At 40.8% G+C, this 21,585-nt stretch overlaps 1 protein-coding gene across 1 annotated transcript in view; it reads right to left on the minus strand.

Moving 5' to 3' along the window:
• slit3 (slit homolog 3 (Drosophila)) overlaps positions 1 to 21,585 on the minus strand; it is a 246,885-nt gene that overhangs the window by 83,610 nt on the left and 141,690 nt on the right. Inside the window, exon 6 of the mRNA XM_085415211.1 lies at positions 11,680 to 11,751. Within this exon, the coding sequence (XP_085271337.1) occupies positions 11,680 to 11,751 (72 nt within the window). The remainder of the gene's footprint in view (positions 1 to 11,679; positions 11,752 to 21,585) is intronic.

Raw genomic sequence — 21,585 nt, forward strand, 5'->3', positions numbered from 1 at the left:
TGTCCCTCTCGTTTTTCTTTCTTAGCGGCACAGAAAGTTGTGCTTCGCCGAGAAAAGTGATCATAAAATATGCAGCCGATCCACTGCTCTTCTGAGTGCTTCTCAGACCTCTTAGCTCTCTGTGTGTTTGTAATGTGCATATGGGCATGTCATGTAAATGGCAGACTCTCGCTCTCCTTTCCGATTTTTCTGTCAAACCATTTTGCCTGCCCCGCCTTCATCTGTCTGTTTTTGCACGTGTCGATTTTTCTATCGGTCTTGGTTGCAATTAATAAAAACATCAGTGTTTAAAGAAATAAAATTCAGTTCAGTCACGACACCTGTTCTGCTTCTCGCCATTATTAAAGCTCAGTCCTTTCTCAACCACCTCCCCCCTCTAGCTGTGCTTGAAAGTTTTGTGTGCAATCAACAGAAAGATGGATCACTTACACTATTTAAAAATATGCAGGTTTTGCTTCAGTTTTATTTTACATATTTGCTCTTTGTGACTGTAAATATACAAAATAGATTTAAATAGATTTAAAAAGATGAATGCAAATGAAATGCAACATACCTTTAAACTAGCTTCATTTTAATAAAGAGGCTGTTAATTGCCTTGCAATTGATGCTGTTTGTATCACTTTGTTAACATAAACTTACCAAAACAATTACAGACAATAAGTTTCTGCATTTTTAATAATTAATTCCATATTAATTTCCTCATGAGTGACCAGGCTAGACACTTCCGGAGCACTGCAAGCTGATTTTGGCTTTTCACTTTACATGGGTGTAACATCCCACTATGAGACTATAGTTCGGATGAACAGGCTGTACAGATAAAGCAGTTGTACGTGTTATTGGCCCGTGGAAATGTTAATAGTGGGGTTCTTTGTCGCAAGAGCGTGTTTTTTTCCCTCAAAAAGCAGCACAATTAAAATGCCAAGGTTCATTAGCGTAATTGAGTGCAGTGACTTTGTAGTGAAACACGCAACAAAGTCTCATCACCTTAAAAACTTTCAGATCTAAAGATAAACGATTAAGTGAAAATTCACCCTCTTTTTAATGAAATCTATTTATATCTGAAAATGATGAAGTACTTATCATTTATTTTCATTAATCTTCGTTGTCAAGAGAGGGGAAAAAAAGCGAGTCAAAAGATCAGTGAGCAAAAACTGCATCTAATTCAACTGGTTGAAAACTGGCCGATGAATAATTACTAATTAATCAGCTTCCTATCCGCCTGACCTGGCTTCTTGCAACTACTCAATGAGTTCTCAGAAACATACATACTTAGCTTATGTGGTGTGTGTGTGTGGTTTTGGTGCATGTGTGCATCTGTGTATGGGATGTGCTTCGCTGCCAGAACCGTTTATGAATTTATGATTGCGTATGCATGGATTTATTAAGACACTTCTGCATGTTTTTTTCCACTCTGTGTGTGTTTCGCTGCATGTGCACATAGTTGGGTGCCCTTTCCCCATCTCATTGGGATGCAAGGCGTGAGCCTGTCGAGTGAGAGCTGTCCAGGCTAGCTTTGGAGTCATTAGTGCGCTCGTTAGTCCAGTTATGTTAAATCTAAATTACCATTCATCATCACACAGGGACCCATCATTTATTCTGATGTGGCCTGGCAGACACATGCACTAAGTGGATTAACTCATTCAAAGACACGCAGACGCACTTGCCAAAACACAATGGAATTCAAAATCAGGCGTTAGCTATGTGGTAAGTGCTTTAAAATAGATTATATATTATTGATTGAGACATTGCTGAATTAGAATTAATTGGTTTGCCCTTGTGAATATAAACCACGTAAACTGCACCCTCCTGCAAACAAATGCAACAGAGCAGTGAATAACAAATCATCATGCTACAATCTACTGTATAATTTTTTAATAGGCTAGACTAAACTGTCACCTTAAGGTTATAAAGCCCTTACAGGCTGGCAACCCTAATCCCAAGACCACACTTAATATTCTACAGTAATTAATGAAGTTATAAAAAACTTCTCCATGCAGTAATAAGTCAAAACAAGTTTTTTAAAAAAGTGCACGGAAGGAAATTAAAACAAGTTTTGTGGCTAACAAGAAGACATTTTTGTCTGCTACTTTGAATTCTTGGTTGGTACAAAGGAATAGAAGAGTACATGGGAAAGACTACAAGGTACAGCAGTGTGAGGCTGGCTGCATTCAGCACTGGCACTCAGCATTAAATTAGCTCCCGCTGAGTAAAAACACACTTCGTGCGCTGGCACACACAGTCATTAGCCGCTGCAGGAGGAATGCCTACCATCTGCGCTGACGTGATTGCGAGGACGAGGTATTCTCGGGAATCAAACTGACAAAGTGGATCGAGCAGCTTCTCTGCCAAATATAAAGACTGTGTTTATCACATAATTACATTTCCACTTCTGCTGTGTTTATTGGCCTTACAAGTTTGAGCACACACAGTTTTGACCATCAAAGGCTTTAAAAAAAAATACAAAAACGGTGGAATCAAAGTATTAGGAGGAAAGCCGACTGTGGGATTGCTGAATTTAATGATCACGGTGCTCTTCACAGTAATGCACTGAAGAAAAGTCATAGTTCAGTCTCCGTTGTTGTATTTGCATTCGTAGTTTGACTTTTGAGAGATAAAACAACAGCAAGTCTTCACTCCGCTTAGGATGCTTATAACATACAGGTCAGAACAGGATATGCTTTAGAGCAAGTCTGATTTTTGTAAAGGATGCAAACAATCAAAATGTGTTTATCAGCATAACCAATATTAATCTGAAACCTTCAAAGCTTGCATAGAGATGAAAGGACCTGTCAAGTAATTAAGATGAATCTTTTTGTTTCATGTTTAGTGGGAAAGCAGAGTGACATGCATCCATAATGTGTGCCATTAGGAAAACCACTTGTTTAGAATTATTTCGCAGCACTAATTGATTCTGATAGGTGTTTAATGACGAATATGATAAGGCCACCCCGGTGTGCATTCTTTCTTGATTTTCAGTAAAGACCAAACAAAAGAACAAATCAAGGGTGACTCTGCCTCTGTTTTCACGTGTGATAGAAAAACGATCCCAGGCTTGTTTAGGCATTTTGGTATTCACCCAGAACTGTGAAATAATTGCTATCTTTACGTAACACAATCGCTGCTACACCTGGCATGGGATTGGAATCTTCTCTTAAATGGGACCATGCCCTAATCCAACAACTTTAACCCAGTGTTGTAGTTGTCTAAGCTTAGCAATGACTTTCCGCTGCTCTACAAAAAAGGTGCACGGTAACACAAACTGTGCTTGGGAGAATCCTCCAATAAAGGTTTATCACTGTCCCAGAACTGGAAAGCTGATCACTCGTACCTTTCAGCCGAGTCTCCCTGGAGCACAGATACCTTTCTAAAGGGCATCTCTTGCCTGATAGAGAGATATGCTCCATGATGTGTTTTCTGACAACCAATGTGTGGTTTTTAATTACCCAACATGGTTTGAAATTCAAAATGAACACATAATTTACCAGTTGACTGGTTAATGTTTTAAATTTTTTAACACCTTAATAACAAGTGTTTGGTTGCGCTCTTTGAAACTTTAAAGGTAAAAGTGGCTTTAAATGCACATTTGTTTCTATGCTCCACGAGAGCATTTTTTTATCAAAAATGCAGGCACTAAAGAACAGAGAGCATTGTGGCTTCATTGTACTGCGTCTCTTCCAGAAACATGTTGGTTGATGGAGTCTTCCACTTCAGCTGGCTTGGAGCGCCTGGGCCAGTGATGCCAGTCACTGTAAAAGCTGTCTACTTTCAGAGAGACTCTCGTTATGCACTTTGAGTTCACTATCATTTTCCCACTAACATCCACACACTCACTCACACAGACCTTTACTTGCACACCACATCTCCTTTTTGCAACTGATTTTATGCGGTGTAAATAAACCGCTTATTCAAGGTGCAGTTTTTTGTTGCCTCTGCCTCCACTTGCCGTGGCCGTTTGAGCTGTCATTATTTTGGTCATGAATAGTGAGTCCTCTCAGGCAATGTTTTATGAGTATACCAGCCATTGCATAAAAGCTAAAAAGTTAATTTCAGATATTTGTTTGCAGCATCGCAGCCTAAAGACTCTTCTAATTTTCTAGCAGAGAAAGCTTACCTAAAATGACTAATTTTCCAAGATGGCAGTATCAGAGTGGGTCTTCATTACTTGGCAGTGGAAAATGACTATCCGGATATTAACAAGAATGTGCAGATGCCCTACAGCACAGGTCAATCTCAAAACAGCGCCAATGCAATAACGCATTAGGACAGCAGTTTAGATTGGCCATTCACAATACAGATATATGTCATTCTTGTTAACAGATAATAGATGCATGTATATAACATCTTTGTGTTATGTTTATCTAAGCAATGGAGGCAACACATATCACTTAATTAAAATTAAGCCATATTGCCAACCAATCTTGATAAAAACTAAAAACCGGAAAATCAAAACATCAGCCACCCAGTGGGGTCTCCGTCCTTACTTTGAGAAACCCTGTTCTGAGTCTATCTGACAGCCTTGGTGGTCTGGAAACAACAAAGGGCCAAATTGAGTCAGTCAGTCAGACATTTGTTCCATCAATAATTAATGCCTCCCTGCTCTCCTCCCTCTGATCCTTTCAATCTATTTTCTATCAGAGTTTCTTCTACTCGCTAATGTCACATCAGTGTTTCTTCCTTCTTTTCTGTCTGCCATTTCATCTCCCTTTCACTCTGATGTCTTTTATACCGCTCTGTCCTACATCTCTTTCTTCTGGTCTTGTTTATCTGCAACAAATGGACAAGGTTTCACCTGCCTCCCTTTTTCTGCTTCTTGTTTGTTTTTGTCCTGCATCACTTTTACAGTATGTATCTGTCTATTGTTCTTATCTCTGCCTTCTCTCCCTGCATTTTATCGCTCCTTTTCTTTGCACACTGCACATCTTTTTGGTCTTCCTCTGCATCTATGGATTTCTCCACTTTCCTTTCGACCTTCTTTTCTGTATTGCCTTGTTTCTCCCTCTCTCCTCAACAGTAGATAAATAAGTTATATCCAGGAAACTGGCTGTTTTTACAGCACCAGTATTACATGCCTTCTTTTCTTCTTCTTTCCTCAAATTCTTCCTTCTGTCCCTTTCCCCCCCCATTCTGCTAACACCCCCCCTACCCATTCCACCTCCCCAAATCTCTCTTGTCTCTTGTCTCTCCAGGCAAAAAGGATGGGATAGTAACCACAGCCCTTTTGGGTCTAAATAAATCATAGCCCAGCACTGCCTTGCTTTTACAACACCGATCCTCCACTTTCATCCTGGCAACCATGAAAGAGAGAGCAGAGAGAAGAGGAGGCAAGAGCGAAAGAGACTATCTAAGGACATATGAGTAAGGGGAAAGGATATCAGAGGAAATGGTGAATTTAAAGGCTCTTTAGTCACATCTGTCTTTCTTTCTAAGCTTCTTCAGAAAATAAAACTCTTCTGTCAAAGCCAGAGAGAAAGAAGCAGCATTCAAACCCTTAACATCATAGAAACTTTTCTTTTCTTAGAGTACAGAAATTGACTCTTTGTTGTGAATTGCTGAGATCACTTCCCTGCGACTAGTACGGTATGCTTTTTTGTTTGTTATTATTTCCTGTCGGATTCTTCAGGAGGTGAACGTGAGTCAAACTGTGATGCTTAAGAACAATACGTGGCAAAAACTACAGAAAGTGTTAAAGGGGGGAAAAAACCCTTGAAAAATGCAATGATTAAAAGTACACTCGTATTAATAAAAACGAGGAATTCATTCTTTTTTTTTGCAAAGAGAAATGATTACAGCTTTTAGTCAGTGCATACGCAAATTTTTCAATTTGTGACAGGTCAAATATTTTATCTTAAATGTGTCTGAATTTTTAACACGTTGTCTAACTTTATTTAGAAAAAAAGCCCCATCACTCCTTTTCATTTCCATTATATTATCAATTATAACAAGATTAATGAAACTAACAAACTCAAATCCATTTAGCTTTTACAAAATGAGCCGCACACCCAAATATTCAGCTTTGACGAGTCAAAGCAGCTCCTGTGAAACATATTAAGCTCAGATAAAGCCTAGTCTACCAAGAAACATTGGCTAATTAAAAATGACTAGATTAATTAAAGTGGAGATTCATTAGTGCCACAGAGGGAGAGAGAGAGAGAGAGATCCACTTCTTTCAATTAGCATGATGCGCGCACACACAAATTACTAAAACACACACACATATCTATTTGCCTGCAACCTATGCACTTTCTTATATCTTATGGTTGGTTTATATGGAAAACATACATTATTATTGTAATATTAAATTCCTACGGAAAGTAATGACTGTATTTTATATTTATTACACCAATAATTCATATGCAAGCATTTTGGCGGGTTGGTGGTTTGATCCTCAGCTCCTCCAGCCTGCCATTTTCACCCCCAATGCATCCATCAGTGTGTGTGTGTGTGTGTGAGAGAGAGATAAAAACACTTAGGTGTTAAAACAAAGTGCTTGGAGTCTTCTCCCACCCCCATTCTCTGCGGCCTGCTGGAGCGGGAGGGCTAGTAGGAGGAGTTGGCCGTCCGACTGCGGTCTGGGGTGTGGGGCCTCCCTGCTGCTGCGGAGTCGGGGTGGTCTGCCTCTCCCCACCGCAGGGAAAAGGGTAACACCACCTGGGTCTGGGTGCAATTCCCCCCTCCAGGGGCAAGGGTACCTAGACCCGGTTTGTAGAGTACGCTTGGGGAGTGTGATTGTGTGTACAGCGTCTTTTTATGTCTGTCTCCACGTTGGTTGAGTGTGGAGTGAGTGCATATGAGAGCATGAGGGTGGGAATGGATGTTTGTGTCTGTGTGTGCCTGTATGTCTGTGTCTATATGTCAGGTTGGGTATCAGACGCCACCTCTCTGGGGACACCTCAGGCCCTCCAAGGTTTGGAGGCCTATCTCCACCCACCACCACTTCCCCTGCCGGTGGCGGACTCCCTCAGGTGTCGGTGTGTTGGTGGTTCTTTGTGTCTGGGGGTGGGCGTCCGGGTACACACCGGCCGCTTGTCGGGGCCTGGGGCCTGGGGCTCGCTCGGGCCCCTTTGGAGGTGGGGTGCCCCCGGCCTCTCGGCCTGGGGCTCGGTCACTCAGGCGCAGCTGGGGGCCGGGGGAGCTCACGGGCGCGTCACTGCAACTCCCCCTGACTTCTGCTCCGCGGCTGCTGGGCGAGCTCTCATCTGGGACTCTCCTCAGCTCTTACTGGGACAGTGGCGCGGCTGCCCCTCTGTTGGTCTTCCATGGTCTCTTGTGTTCTGGGGGCCTCTGGATGTCTGGAGTTTTGATCTCCTCCATACCCGCTTCACACCCTGGAGGACGGGGCTGTGGCCCCCCCACACTCCCTAGCAGATCATTACATGGAGAAACCTTTGGAATGCAAGCATGCTGATCCACACAGGTATGCACACATGGGTATTCACAGACGCGGACTAAAGCTTTCTTGGCTGCTGCCTCAAAGCACACTGTGCGCTGTCTATCTTGCGTGCTGCACAATATCGTTTATTATTTAGTAAATATTGATATCTATGACTAGCTAGTTTATTGTGATGGTGCTTTGTTTTCTCTATTATTATGTTACTCTTTGTTGTTTGCTGTCTCCTCTGTTTGTTTGTTTTTTTGTTTGTTTGTTTGTTTGTTTTTTCCATACAGGTGACCCAGGAGTTCTTTTTTTTTTCTCTCTCTTCCCCCCCCCTTCTCACCGTCTCTTCTCCCCTTTGGTTTTCTTTCTTTCTCTCCCCCTCTTTCTCTCATTCATTCCCCCTGTCCTATTTATTTAAAAAAAAAAAAAAAAAAAAAAAAAAATGACAAAGGATGAACTGAAGCTCTGCCATCACGTAATGTTGCATACTGCTGTTTCTGATGTCATTTAGAAAAAAAAAAAAACAAAAACAAAAACAAAAAAAAAACAAAGTGCTTGTGTCAGTATGTGTGAGGCTTGTAGTAGAAAGCGCTTGGGCTGCTCAATTAGCGTAGAAGAGCGCTATATAGTAAAATATCTGCCCATTTACCATTTTTACCATTTTTGCAGCACAAAGATACCCAAAGATAATTTAAAAAGTGCTTCAAAGGGAATACCTATATTTAAGCGTAGTCTCCGAATGGTTGGATTTATCCGAATGTCACACATTAAAAACAGCGGGGATAATGAAATTTGTAAGAGGGAAAACTAAGTAAAGCTAGAACTAACTCTCCACCTAAAGAAAAGAGTAAAAAAAATCTGGCACTAGAAGTATCACATATAAGCTGGACAAGGACGCCAACAACCCATCAGCCTTGAGTGTTTCATCTGTCGAGAAAAGTTGGCTAATGCTAACATAGTGTCAAGCAAGCCGAAGCGGCACTTGGAAACCAAACAGCCCTTCCGAGGGAAATTTGGCCCAGTTCAGAAGATTTCTGGATGGGAACCAGAGGCATCAATTTAGTGGATCAAACAAATTGAAAGTGCGACTCGAGCAAGCTGAGAGTCATTTATTGCAAAGAACAGAGAAAAGGCCTCACATGTAAAAGCAAAAGAGTTATTGCATAAACATGAAGGTGTAATGTTACGTGCAGATGCCAGAAATATACAAGAATGCCTATATCTAAGTGTACAATCAAAATAACTCATAACGGCAGTGAAGTAGAGGCTAGTTGGCGCAAATATGAATACAGGTGGTTGAGCAGGTAAAGAAAAATATAGAAAACTGCTGACCAAGTGGATCGCAGATGCTACTCCAACTAGGACTTTATTAAAGTATAAAAATATGTTTTCTTTATAATTTCGATCTATCTTCTTGACTGACTAATACCCTATAACATGTCTAAAAACACGTAAAATATTATTTGCAATTTCCCAGAGATCAAGATGACATTTTCAAATTGTCAAGTCCCCAGGCTGGAGATATTTCTGCTTGACAAACGACCTAACCTCTGTTTGATGGATAAACGAATGTGTAATAGAAACACTGCACTAAACTTTAATCTAAACCTAATCATCCTAACCTCAGTGCTGCTCAGCCATTTGAACAGCCGATGGCTTAAAACTTAAACCGATCCTTGAAAAGACAAAAGCACAAGAAGATACTAACACAGACGCACATAGGTGTGAACAATCAAAAATACATACACCTACCTGATGGTGCAGTCACATGACCCCCAGTCACCGTTATCTCTATCATCCATTTTGTACTACGATCACGGACTCAACCCCAAGAACTGAACAGATGGGACTGCGTCTGTGTTTGTGTGTGCGCGGATATGTGTGAATACGCATGCATCTGTTTGTGTGGCGAATGCGTGTGTTTGTCTGTGCGTGTGCGTTAAGATGCTTGAAATGAAGATCAGTCCAGCAGCAGAATTGCTTACTGTCATTCATGCCCTTTGCACATGAACACAAACACTTCAACGCACACAGACACACGCGCGCGCACACACACACACACCTGCCTTTATTAAAACGTCACATTCAGTGAATATACTGTGTGCTGTCATGCTGTCTGCTGTGAATGGAACGGCTGCGTATTTACAGTGAATTGTAAATCCTGCCGAGCACTCAGCTGTCAGAGTCTTATGAATTGCTAATATGTTGTATCTCGCACTGCCGATCCCCCTCTATCTGGCCCCTATCACTTTCATTGTGCGCTGAGCAAAAGTGAGGCCAGGGAATGAAAAAAAATCTAACTTATAAAAGGAAATAAAACGTGGAGATAAAGGATACGATGGCTTTAATGAAAACCTACAATACTGTCATGAAGTATCATTTATAATGAACATGTGCATTGATTTTATTACTTATAGTAGCGGTGATTACATTTTATTTTGATTTGGATGGGGACTACACTGCCACACACTGAACCATTTACCACAGTATCCTCTGCTCTATTTAATCATTTATGTGAGCACATTAGCAGCACCAGACTGCACCAAGAACAATCACACCTACTTCAGCAGGATACTAATCAAGATGTGTCTGATACTGCTGGGAATCTCTCTGAGCTTTTGCATCACATACCTGCTTTCTGCTGTATATCATCTTTATGCATATTGAATTTGATCACATTTTTGACCCCACAATTCTTAAATGGGCCATTTAAAATGAAAAATACACTGCAGACAAAGGTGGAATCAGCATTACGGAGAAAATTCCTTTAAAAATCTAAATTCTGCCAACTTCCCAGGCTTCTTTGGCTTCTCATCCTTATCACAGAAGATGTATACTTGGTAGCTTTGCCCTTAATAGTCTCTCTGTGAATATTATTCCTGATATAGTAGACATTTATGTGACAATGAGACTTTATCTCAGACTTTCAAGCTGATGACTATAATACCTAATTATTGTCAGAATGTGTTGGAAACCCTAAAAACCATAAGAAAAATCACATTCTTGTCTTGTTCTTTTCCAACATTTAACTCAACTGGGAAACCAAACAATTTCTAGTAGTTCTAATAATTTGCCGGCATATTTTCCAAGTCATATGTAGCCAAAGATGGACAGACAGGTTGGAAAAAGTGGAATCACCCCACTTTTCTCTCTTCTTTTTGCCTGTTTTTTTAGGCTAATCTTTCTTTCACTTTGCCTGTGCCTGATTTCCTATATGATTATTCCTCATTAAGATAATCAAAAACAGTACCACTAACCTTATCAGCTATCAGCAATGCCACCATCACAGAACAAACTTATTTTCAGCTGCTTTTTCCTAATATCAGGATCTGACACTATAACCTTTATATTCTTTATTTTAGCACAAAATATAGGGAACAGAGTAAGAAAATAATAACCTGATTCTGTACTAACAGTAAAGCCTTGCAACAGACACACATAGAAACCCATTCATGCACAATTACATGCATTTGTACACACATACAGGTGCGGAAAAAGTAGACACCTTTTTACTAATATAGCTTTCGTTGCACAGTGGCCGGTCACACCTCTGAGTATAGTGACAAATGAGGAGCTCTGGAAATGTAGACAGATCAGACGCACACAATTTCTCCTCACACACTTGCGCAAACACACACATACAGACTCAATAACTCACACAGCTGGAAGCAAACACGTAAGAACATTAATGTATCCCCATATACAGGAGGAATCACCCACATATGCTAACACACATGGAGCGCAGAAATGCAGAGCACAGCAGGTGGCAGATACAATGTTTCCCATCCCATTGTTTGTGTTGTATTTGGGTGTGTATCAGTTTAATGTGAGTCAGTGACTACACAATTTCAGGCTGATGAACAGGTAGGTTTCATCTTTGCAAGCAATGCGTACAAGTACTTATACAGCCACCTCTGCAGTCATTCAAGGCTATAACTGAGGATAATTCACACGCAGAAGCATTTAAGAAACTGTGATCTTTAAACAAAATCATCTTCAAGTTACAGCTTTTCTTATACTAAAGACACAAAGCAGACATAGAAAAGTACATGAAGGGGAAAGAGGGACGATACAGAACTGAGAGGGAAGTGTATTCCTTTTAAATGAAAGGGAAAAAAAGGAAAGGGCGAGGAAACTGAATAAGACATAAAGCAAAGCTTATAATGAGAAGAGGAGAGTGCAGGACATATCCTTGTTTCACAGACAAAACATGAAAAGGGGAAGAGAGGAGAAGAGGAAACTGATGAGAGAAGGAGGAGGCAAAGGAGGAGAGAGATGGAGGACCAGGGTTTTTCTCTACTTACAGAATCTCCAGATCGCGCAGCGCTCGGAAAGCTCCATCTTCGATGCAGCTGATGTGGTTGCTGTCCAGTTGCCTGCACCGCACACACAAACACACACAGACACACACACACAGATGAGACAGAGATGGGAGAGAGTCAGGCGCAAGTCTGCAAGGTCCGCTCAGCTGGGGGAGGGACTAACAAAAGATGGGTTGCTTGAACGAGAGTGTGTGCATGTGGATATGTGTGTAAGGTGATACCCAAGTAGTGGGCTTAAGGTAGCAGGTAGGAGACACCGGAGTTAACTCTCTCTCTCGCACATGCACTCACTCACACACACTCTAGGAATATCAAGTCCAGATGATATCACGAAAGCTAAGGTTAAGTCTCTCACCTCAGTGCTGATATGGCCAGCCCTAAGGAGAAGAGGAGAGGAAAAGGAGAGCGCGAGAGAAGAGACCGGTGCGCTGAAGTGGCCTGCCTGGCATCAGCCTATCACCTCCTTCCCCTGCCGCACGCCCAGCGCACACTGGCCACCGGGAGAGAGAGGGGCGAGAGAGATAGGCACAATAAAGAAGAGAGCGAGCGAGCCATTGCTACTAAAGCCCACCCTGCTTGTCTGTTCTGTAAATATTAATTGCATCTCTCCTCTCCCATCCTCCTCCTCTCCCTCCCCCCATGTCCTCTTTTATTCTTTTTTCCTCTCTCTATAGTGAAAGAGGGAGTAATTTCATTACATTAGGCCAGCCAATCCATTAAGGGCCTTTTACCGGCTCTGTCACTGAAACAATTTCATTAAAAGGAAAGCCTCCGTAAATCAACCTACAGTCACGACTCTGCCTCTTGTTCCCATTCTCCTTCTTTCCTCCCTCTCTCTCACTAACTCCTCCATTTCCAGGCTTGCTCAACGACTTGCTTGCTGGACTACCAGATGCACCCTGTACCCCACTGCCATCCATCCTTTGCTTTTACTTTAATTTGCTCGGCTCTAGGTATTCAGCTCCCCTCCCCACCAACATCATCCACCCCTCATGAACCCAGCAACCCTGAAAAGTCCACTTCCTCCCTTCCTTCCTTACTTCCTTCCATTCCTCCAACCCATTCATCCCTCTGTCCCTCCTACCTCATCTTCTTCATCTACAGGAGAGTATGGATGGACTGCAGATGAAAATACACAAAGGGCAGACATTTAGAAGTATCCTCATGTCCCTTGTAAGTGGCATTTAACCTATTACACACACAGACACACTCAGACAGGTGGACACAGGTAGATTAATACGGTAAACACAGCACAGAAAGATTAAAATACATACAAACTGACAGAAACACTATGAAACTATTTATTGTCAGCTCTTGAGCCACTACAACTGTGGGGCAACCGTGGCTCAGGGGGTTGGGAAGTGCATCTGTAACCGGAAGGTCGCCGGTTTGATTCCCGGGCTCTCTGTCCTGGTCGTTGTGTCCTTGGGCAAGACACTTCACTTACCGCCTGCTGGTGTTGGCCAGAGGGGCCGATGGCGCGATATGGCAGCCTCGCTTCTGTCAGTCTGCCCCAGGGCAGCTGTGGCTACAACCGTAGCTGCCTCCACCAGTGTATGAATGTGAGAGTGAATGAATAGTGGCATTGTAAAGCGCTTTGGGTTCCTTGAAAAGCGCTATATAAATCCATTATTATGACTACACCTTAATCTTTTGTCTTCTTCTCTTCCCCAATCTCCCTTCCGCTGGATTCCTCCATTGCTAATCACTTTTTCTTTGACTTCGACCATCTTATGTTCGTTTCTCTCCTCTTGTTTTGGATCAGTCTTCTCCACTTTTCATCTCTCCCAATTCACAATCCATGTTTTTCTCTCATCTTGTCTTTTATTCCCCCTTCACTTTTTCCCTTTCGCTCTTCATCTACCCATCTCTAATCAATTTCGTCTCCCTGTTTTCTTTCATCAAGCTTTTTAATTTATTTTTTTCCCTTCTGTGTTTGCCTTGGTGTCTGCTTGGCACACTGCAACACCCGTTAAATCAGTCATGTCAGCTTTTAACCCCGAGGAAGGTGCATCCCAAAAAGGCAGCTGTAGTTTTCTCTCTTTCTGTAGGGCAGCAGAAATCACATCAGAATTTCTTTTTTGTTTGTTTTTGTATATACATGTCCACAGTGCAAGTCTGTGTAAAAAATCTTAGAGACATATAAGTCCTCGGAGTATCTGAAAATTGTATTCACTACAGTGCACCACAGGTACACCTCAATATTCTGTATGTCCGCTTATCAACAACAGGCAGCTGGCCAGAGAAGGGCCCAGATGCACCATCTTCAGACAAGATAAATGTACAAACTAAATGTTTTAGAGCACATAGCAGTAGTAGAGAGTCATTATCTTATCACAGCTCTTTATACAAGAACATGCAAAGCAAACTCAGAAATATTTCTATTGAGACAAGGCTTCAGAAAGCTACCATATAAAGTTCACTGTAATTTTTCATTGCTTGATCATTATACTCTCTGAGGCGGCGCTGACATGTGCAGCAGGGTCACAGAAATGAGTTGACGGCACAGTGTAGTAAACGTATTCTTCAAGCTTCTACCTGGTATTGACCAGCTACTAGTGGTTAACAATTGGCATGGTTTTGATTCGGAGTAAATAGAGAAAATATCAAACCAATCCATACCCACAGGCCAGGTTTGGATCACAGCATAATTATTTTCAACCCTCCAAAGACTTCCATAGAGTGATGAGATGCCTGGATTTTCTTTGAAGCAATGCAATCATATCTTAAAGGTGATTTAGTGTTAAGTTCTAGCTCCTAGCCATTGTGGCACTTCATTAACTGAGCACAATCTGTAAAGATTGGACAGGATCAACAATATGGAGCACTAAACAATGATGGTATATGAAAGCGTACATAAAAGAATAGTCTGGGTTTGTGCTCTTGTCATAAGTCATGTCTTGAAGCTATTTTTTTTCTTTGTTGCCCACTTGTTGGATGAGAGCCGCAAGTGTAAGCATCTGTTAAATGACTGAGTCTAAAATATAGTGAGTCTGGGGATCATCAGCATATGGTTGTGCCATGTTTTCTGCTTTATGTAATTAAAAGGCATGTATTTTGGGGGGAAGGAAGAATGGCGCACAGCCTAAACAGCCATATGGAGATGCATGGCACCGCTAAAGTTGGCTAGTTATTACAGGCTTTTTATTCACGGCACTGTTCTTTTAATGTCGAGGAATAAAGTGTAGAGACAGACAACCAACAACAAATTAGGGTCTTTGTCATTCTATTCATACATCGAAATCTATGTGTGAAGAATGGCAACTCATGTGGTGTCTGAAGGAACTTTCCATCCCACACCTGCTGTTCTAGCCTGGGCTCCTGTAACTTAACAAAGGCTACCAGTTATATTAAGCTATAGCTTAATTTAACTGGTATCATTTGTTTATATTTTACAAATAATGTAAAATATAAAAAAATGAAGATAATTTGGAGCCTAGGTGAATCAGCCAATATTGGTGTCTTGTTAGCCTGACATCACAGTACAGGGGTCCAGTTCAGCCTTCACCTTAAAGTGCAAATATGTCTAGCTGCTAAACGTCATCTTTCCAAAGCTACCTTTTCATTTACACTGGCAAATGAAAAGAATACCCATGAAACATTTCGTAAAAACACTTCACTTCTAAATGTAACAGTTCTTGGTTGCTGGTTAAATTTTAAGCTGTTAGTTTGCTTTCAGTGCTAATTCTACAGTCTAGAAGAGGGGTGTCAAACTCTAGGCCTCCTGGAGTTCGACACCTGTGGTCTAGAATAACACAAATAAATGTTGTGTAAGGATCTGGGCTAGTGGAACTTTAAATCAACCTTGGTGGAAACTTTAACTATAGATTATATGCTTTGTTTAATTTTTGCAAAACCTAAAAGCAATAAAAGGGTGTCCAACTCCAGGCCTCGAGGGCCGGTGTCCGGCAGGTTTTAGATGTGTCCTTGATCCAACACAGCTTATTCAAATGGCTAAATGACCTCAACATGTCTTGAAGTTCTCCAGAGGCCTGCTAATGAACTCATCATTTGATTCAGGTGTGTTGACCCAGGGTGAGATCTAAAACCTGCAGGACATCGGCCCTTGAGTTGGCCTAGAGTTGGACAACCCTTGGCTTACTCAGTTATTCTAATTGCAAAATTAATCAAAGATTTGTATTCTTGCACTTGACCTCTTCTATGACAGAATTAAAGACAAGTCCAGAAATCTATGGAATAAAAGAAAAGTTGTTATTATCTTCAGTAGATTTTCCATGCAAGAAGAAAACATACTTTTCTGAGCCTTCAGACGGTCTCAAAGAGATATAAAAATTAGTTTAATGATTGTATATTCTGAGTATCAAAACAGTATTTACAGTATTTCTAACCCTCAATCCTAACCAAATACTTCCCTAATAATTAGTTTTGGTTGCCCTAAATTTCACCAAACCTGTTGGCTTAATCCTCAACTTTTCCCACCATCCCCCTTCCTCCAAATTCTTCTCCTATCTTTTGCCATCCTGGCCTTCATCACCCCGTCCACTTGGGCAAAATACCCACATTTTGGAAAAGCAAATGTGTTTAGTACAACAAAGCATTTATCCATGATTCTGCTTGCTGGACTGGACAGGACATGTTACTTAGAGAAATTGTGTTCCTTGCCCTTCAAGGAATTCATTTTTATCTGGCATTGACCTGAGCTGTATGTTAGGCTACTCCCCATGTCATATTAATCACTTTTACATTGGAAATGACAGTTAACCACAATTTGGTTTGCATTTTCAGGTAGTGTCAATCTTACGGTCGTCTTTGGTGTCTTGAATTGAATACCCAGTGGCTACACTAGAAGCCAAAAAAGTAAGTAAGTAAATAGATACATACATAAAATGGCTCACAAGCATTATGGGTAGGGGATTCTCATCCCTTAATAGAGCTGACAAAGACTCTTAGACACTTGCTGAAATATCTTCAGCTATTTCTCTTTTTGATTACTTTTTCACTGCTCTCCTCCAGAAACTTTACAACTCTGCTTTTCCGCAAAACGGAGAAAAGATACTTATTTCTACACTGGCAGCTGTCTTTGAGCTTCCATCTTCAGCCACAAAAAACAATTTCATCATCTATAATGTAATTGGATTCCTCTGACAGCTTTTTACACCAAGCACCTTGATTAATGGTGACATGATTGGTATCAGTCCGGGGTAAGGGCAAGTTTGTGTATCCATGTGCGCGCTCTATATCTGTACCATTGTGTTGTCTTCTGAAACCCCGTGTGTTCCGGTCATGGATGTTTGTTACAGGAGATAGACCAGGGGTCCAAAATTTAATTTCCTTCCATATAATTAGTTAGTGTGTTTAATCATGTATATCATAAGAATCAGAATCAGAATCAGAAACTTTATTGTCATTGTCATGAGAACAACGAAATTAAGAATGGTCCCCGATCATTGCATCATCCCTAGCAATATCAAAATATAAATAAAACAATAAAATTCAATAAATAAAATAGATAGAATACTTAAAATACTAATAAGATATAACAGTAAAACATTCACATACATTCCCACACACATGCTTCAGACCGTGCATAGATTAACACAAGAGTGGCGTGATGGACATTTTTTTGTAGTATTCAGATGTGTTATTGCAGTTGGATAACAGCTGTGTTTGAGTCTATTAGTCCTTGCTCTGATTGCCCTGTACCGTCTGCCTGAGGGCAACAGTTCGAACAGGGAGTGGCCAGGATGTGAGGTGTCTTTTATGATGTTTTGGGCCTTTTTAAAACAGTGGGCGTTGTGTAGAACTTCCAGTGTGGGGAGAGGGCAGCCAGTGATCTTTTGGGCGGTGTTAATGATCCCTTGGAGTGCTTTCCTCTGAGCCCCTGTGCAGCTAGTGTACCAGATGCATATGCAGTAAGTTAGAACACTCTCAATAAGGCCTATTGGCAGACTGATTCAAAGCTTCCCTCTGCTACCATCTGGAGCAGAGGTAAGCACACATGGACATACACGGACATGCTGTCTCTGCATGAAATCATCAGTGAGCAACCACTACTACCTGAGTAATTAATAAAAGGATGGAAGATAGGAAGGAAGGAGGACCATAACTGTGTTTTCACCCCATGAATTTTAAGAAATAATGAGTCATCAAAACTTTAAATTATTGGCAATCAAAAACTTCAAACATTTGTTGTCTTTGTTGGTAAAGTAAGTAGACAATGAATAGTGATGGACACGAATAGCAGGCAATGGAAAAAATAGATTAATTTGTTATTGCTTTCTATTATAAGACACTTTAAACAATCACGTTGAGTGTTCTGAGGTGTCACTGGTTGATCTGTAAGTATATACATGGCACGATCTACCAATAAGGTTTTCGTATATACTCCCAAGTGTTGCTGGAATTTTGACTACTGGTTCCTGCATCTATTTTTCCTCCCTCATTAAGTGTTTGAAAAAGGAATGATTGCACTTCTTAAAAGCTTTCATCCATCCATTTTCCTAACTGCTTGCCCAATCAAAGGGTATGGACAGGGGCAAGAGGCATTTCATCGCAGCACTAACGCAGACAATCATTCACTAAGGAAACTAAGGATTAGATTTACTTTTAGTTACCTTTCTCTGACTCGCAGGGACTTCATATAGATTAGGCTGTGTATCGGAAACACCTGTAGGTGAACAAAAATCTAATTTAAAATGGAGAAAAAAAGCTATTTTAGAGGAGTGTGTGTTTGTAACGACTAATAGTTGGTTATTAGGTTGGTTGGACTTATAGTCGGTCACATAGGTACCAATGCTGGTGGACATCTTTTGAAACAGGTAATTAAAAGCCTTTTGTATCATTTAAAGTGAATGATATTTGCATTTAATGTCCATTTAGATTTGAACAATTCAGGGTAGGATTTGACTTGCTAATGATAAGTCTGCTTTTAGTAATGTTCAAGGGTACAGGAATAAATTATGGTTTTATTGTCCAGCTTTTTCCACAAAAAGATGCAATCAAGGACATCAACGAGCTTCCATTAAAGTTTCTCTTTATTATTATTATTATTATTATTATTGTTATTATTGTTGTTGTTGTTGTTGTTGTTGCTGCATACTAATATAGATTAACTGAATATAAAATAAAATTAGCTTGAAGTGCATTTTAAAAAAAAGAAAAAAAATATTCCGGAAAGCCAGAAATCTAATTTCTTGATGTATTTTAAAACTGATCGTACTTTACTGTGTTTCCTTGTATGTGATTTTAGGTCAATTTACCATCAAAACTAAATTACAAATCCTATCATTAAAATGAAAAAAAAGGACTTTTAGGTGAATGCAGTCTAGCCATGTAAATCCTTTTGCATTCAGACAAAACAATTGACATTTTCTACCTCATCCCTCCATCAACCTACTGTCTCTGCTGATCATGACCTTTAATGAATTAGCCACATCCTGCCATTTAAGGACATGTGTAGTGGGGGCTGGGTTCAAGCCAAGAATCATGGAAATCTGAGTAAACCCTGTCAGAAAGCTGGCTGTCGTGTCTCCATCCTACTTTCTCTTGCGGCACTTTGATTTAAGGACGCTTTCAAAGGGAAGACCATTATTAGTCTTTTTTTTGTATATTTTCATGCTTGGCTCCAGCTGTCCATTGTTGGATGTGGTAAACAAGTTGAAAGTAAACATCTGCACTGGCGGAGACACACTATGATACTGGTGTGTGTGCACATGCACGTAAACGACACAATGTTCTCACCTCTCTCCAAGGCAGTGTAGTCATAATTCAAACAAACGGCTATCTTGCACTGCATTGTGGGTAGGGAAGCATGAAGCATGGAGATGTTTTACAGGGGAAAAAAACAAAGGAGGCCATGAAAGGACTTCTTTTTTTTTATTCTTACACTGAAATACTGTATACTTTTGTATTTTGCTGAAAAATGGCATATTCTACTCTCTGAATACATTCTTCCAAAGCACCTGGATGGTACTATGAATGTGTAGATAGTGAGCATAGGTGGACCCAGCGGGTAAAATGAATTAAATTTTATCACAATAAAAAAACGGGTAGGATAGTGAGAAAGCAGGCAGATGGAAAACAAGGTACAATATGAGGACTTGATGGCTGCAAAAGATAAAGAGGCATGTCTGTGTGGGCACTGAGGTGTAATGTCAGGGCATATGAAACAGCTGTATTTTATCTGATGGTCTATGTGTCTTTGTAATCTAAACCAGCAGTCCCCAACCCCCGGGCCTCGGACCGGTACCGGTCCGTGAGTCGTTTGGTACCGGGCGGCGAGAGTTGAGGCTCAGGTGTGAAATGTCTGGTTTTCAGGGTTTTTATCGGTTTTCAGCGTTATTTTGTTATCGTTTTTATCGTTAACTCTGTTTTCCTGGGTCTTGTCACGCGTGTTATGAATAAATCTTCTTTTTTTCGGTACCGGTACTAGTTTTATTTTGTTGTATTTATCCGTGACACCTTAAAGGCCGGTCCGTGAAAATAATGTCGGGCATAAATCGGTCCGTGGCGCAAAAAAGGTTGGAGACCGCTGCTCTAAACTACAGCGAAATGCCTCCCAACAAAAGTAGCGCACATTACATAGACACTAAATGTATACAGAACATAGTTAATAAGCATTACAGTAGCTGATTGTACATATGAAGGCGCAAATGTTCAGTGCCAAAGATGCTCATGAACAGGTTAACATGACAAGAATTCATTTAAACAAAATCTTTAGATATGATAGTATATTACTACATACAAACCCAGGACACAATACACAAATTTTGACACAGTGTTCAGATGTGTCCAAACTTGAAAAATACCCTTATCATTTCTAGTTTGACTGACAGGTAGGATTTAAGGGAATGACAAGACTCTCTGTCAGCACAAAGTATAGAAGCGATCACACATATACACTCAAACGTCTATACACAGAGGACTAGCACAGAGCCTGTCTCCTTAGGTTAGCGTAAGACTGTAGTAATCACATTTGCCAGGTTCTTGGCTGTTTCAGCAAATTAGTCATGTGATAGTGGGGTCGAAAGGGCTGTTGTGTCTATGTGTGCATGGTATACGTGCCTGTGTATGTGTGTGTTGTGCCTGTATGTAAAGGAAACAGTTCAATAAATGACAATGCTATGGTTGCCACTGGGCCGCTTGAAAGAGAAGAACCAGAAGAGAAAGATAGAGACCCTACCCTCTGAGAAACAGAGTGAGACAAAAAAGATGGGAAGACATGGACTGAGATTGAAAGAGGCAGAGGATAGGGTGAGAGCCAGGGAGAGCTGGCTACATAGTGAGAGCGGGAGAGAGAGACATGAGAAAATCAATGCTGTGTCCACCAGGGACAGAATGTCATGAAGGTTTTTTTACTCCGTGGTATAATGGAGGGCTGCAGCCTTTTACTGCAGGAGTCACCTTGTCTAATGGAGGGAGGGATGGAAGGATAGAAGGGAGAGTAGAGAGGGAAACACTGTAAAAGAGGGAGGGAGGGAATTTAGGGAGGTGACTAATTGGAATAAGTTGGAGACTGAAAACTTTTGGAGAAAGCGAAGAGGATAGAATGACGATGGGAAGCGCTGCAGCTGAAGAGTAGAATAAATGAAAATAAAGAATGATAGAGAAAAGAGAAAAAGGATAGAAAGATAGAGAAAAGGGGGAAATTATGAGAGGGGGAGAAGGAAGTCGTGGACTGAGCATAAAAGAGGTGGCAGCGATGGGAGGATAAACTAGAGAAAGAAAGATTAAAAAACAGGGAGGAGGAGGAGGTGTTATAAGATGTCAAAAAAAAGGAGACGGAAGAAATGAATGATCCTGGCACAGCTGAGTCGGCCGTAAGTTTGACTGAAGAAGAAGAATGAAAAAAGGATTCACCTTGTAGCTCAAAGCTATTTAGTTAAAAACATTTTAAAAGGGGCTGAGGCAATTTATAATCCATTGTGA

The sequence above is a fragment of the Rhamphochromis longiceps genome, linkage group LG2 (assembly GCF_057381845.1).
Source record: "Rhamphochromis longiceps isolate RC_006_pf linkage group LG2, R_longiceps_female_GT1.1, whole genome shotgun sequence".
Taxonomy (NCBI): Eukaryota; Metazoa; Chordata; class Actinopteri; order Cichliformes; family Cichlidae; genus Rhamphochromis; species Rhamphochromis longiceps.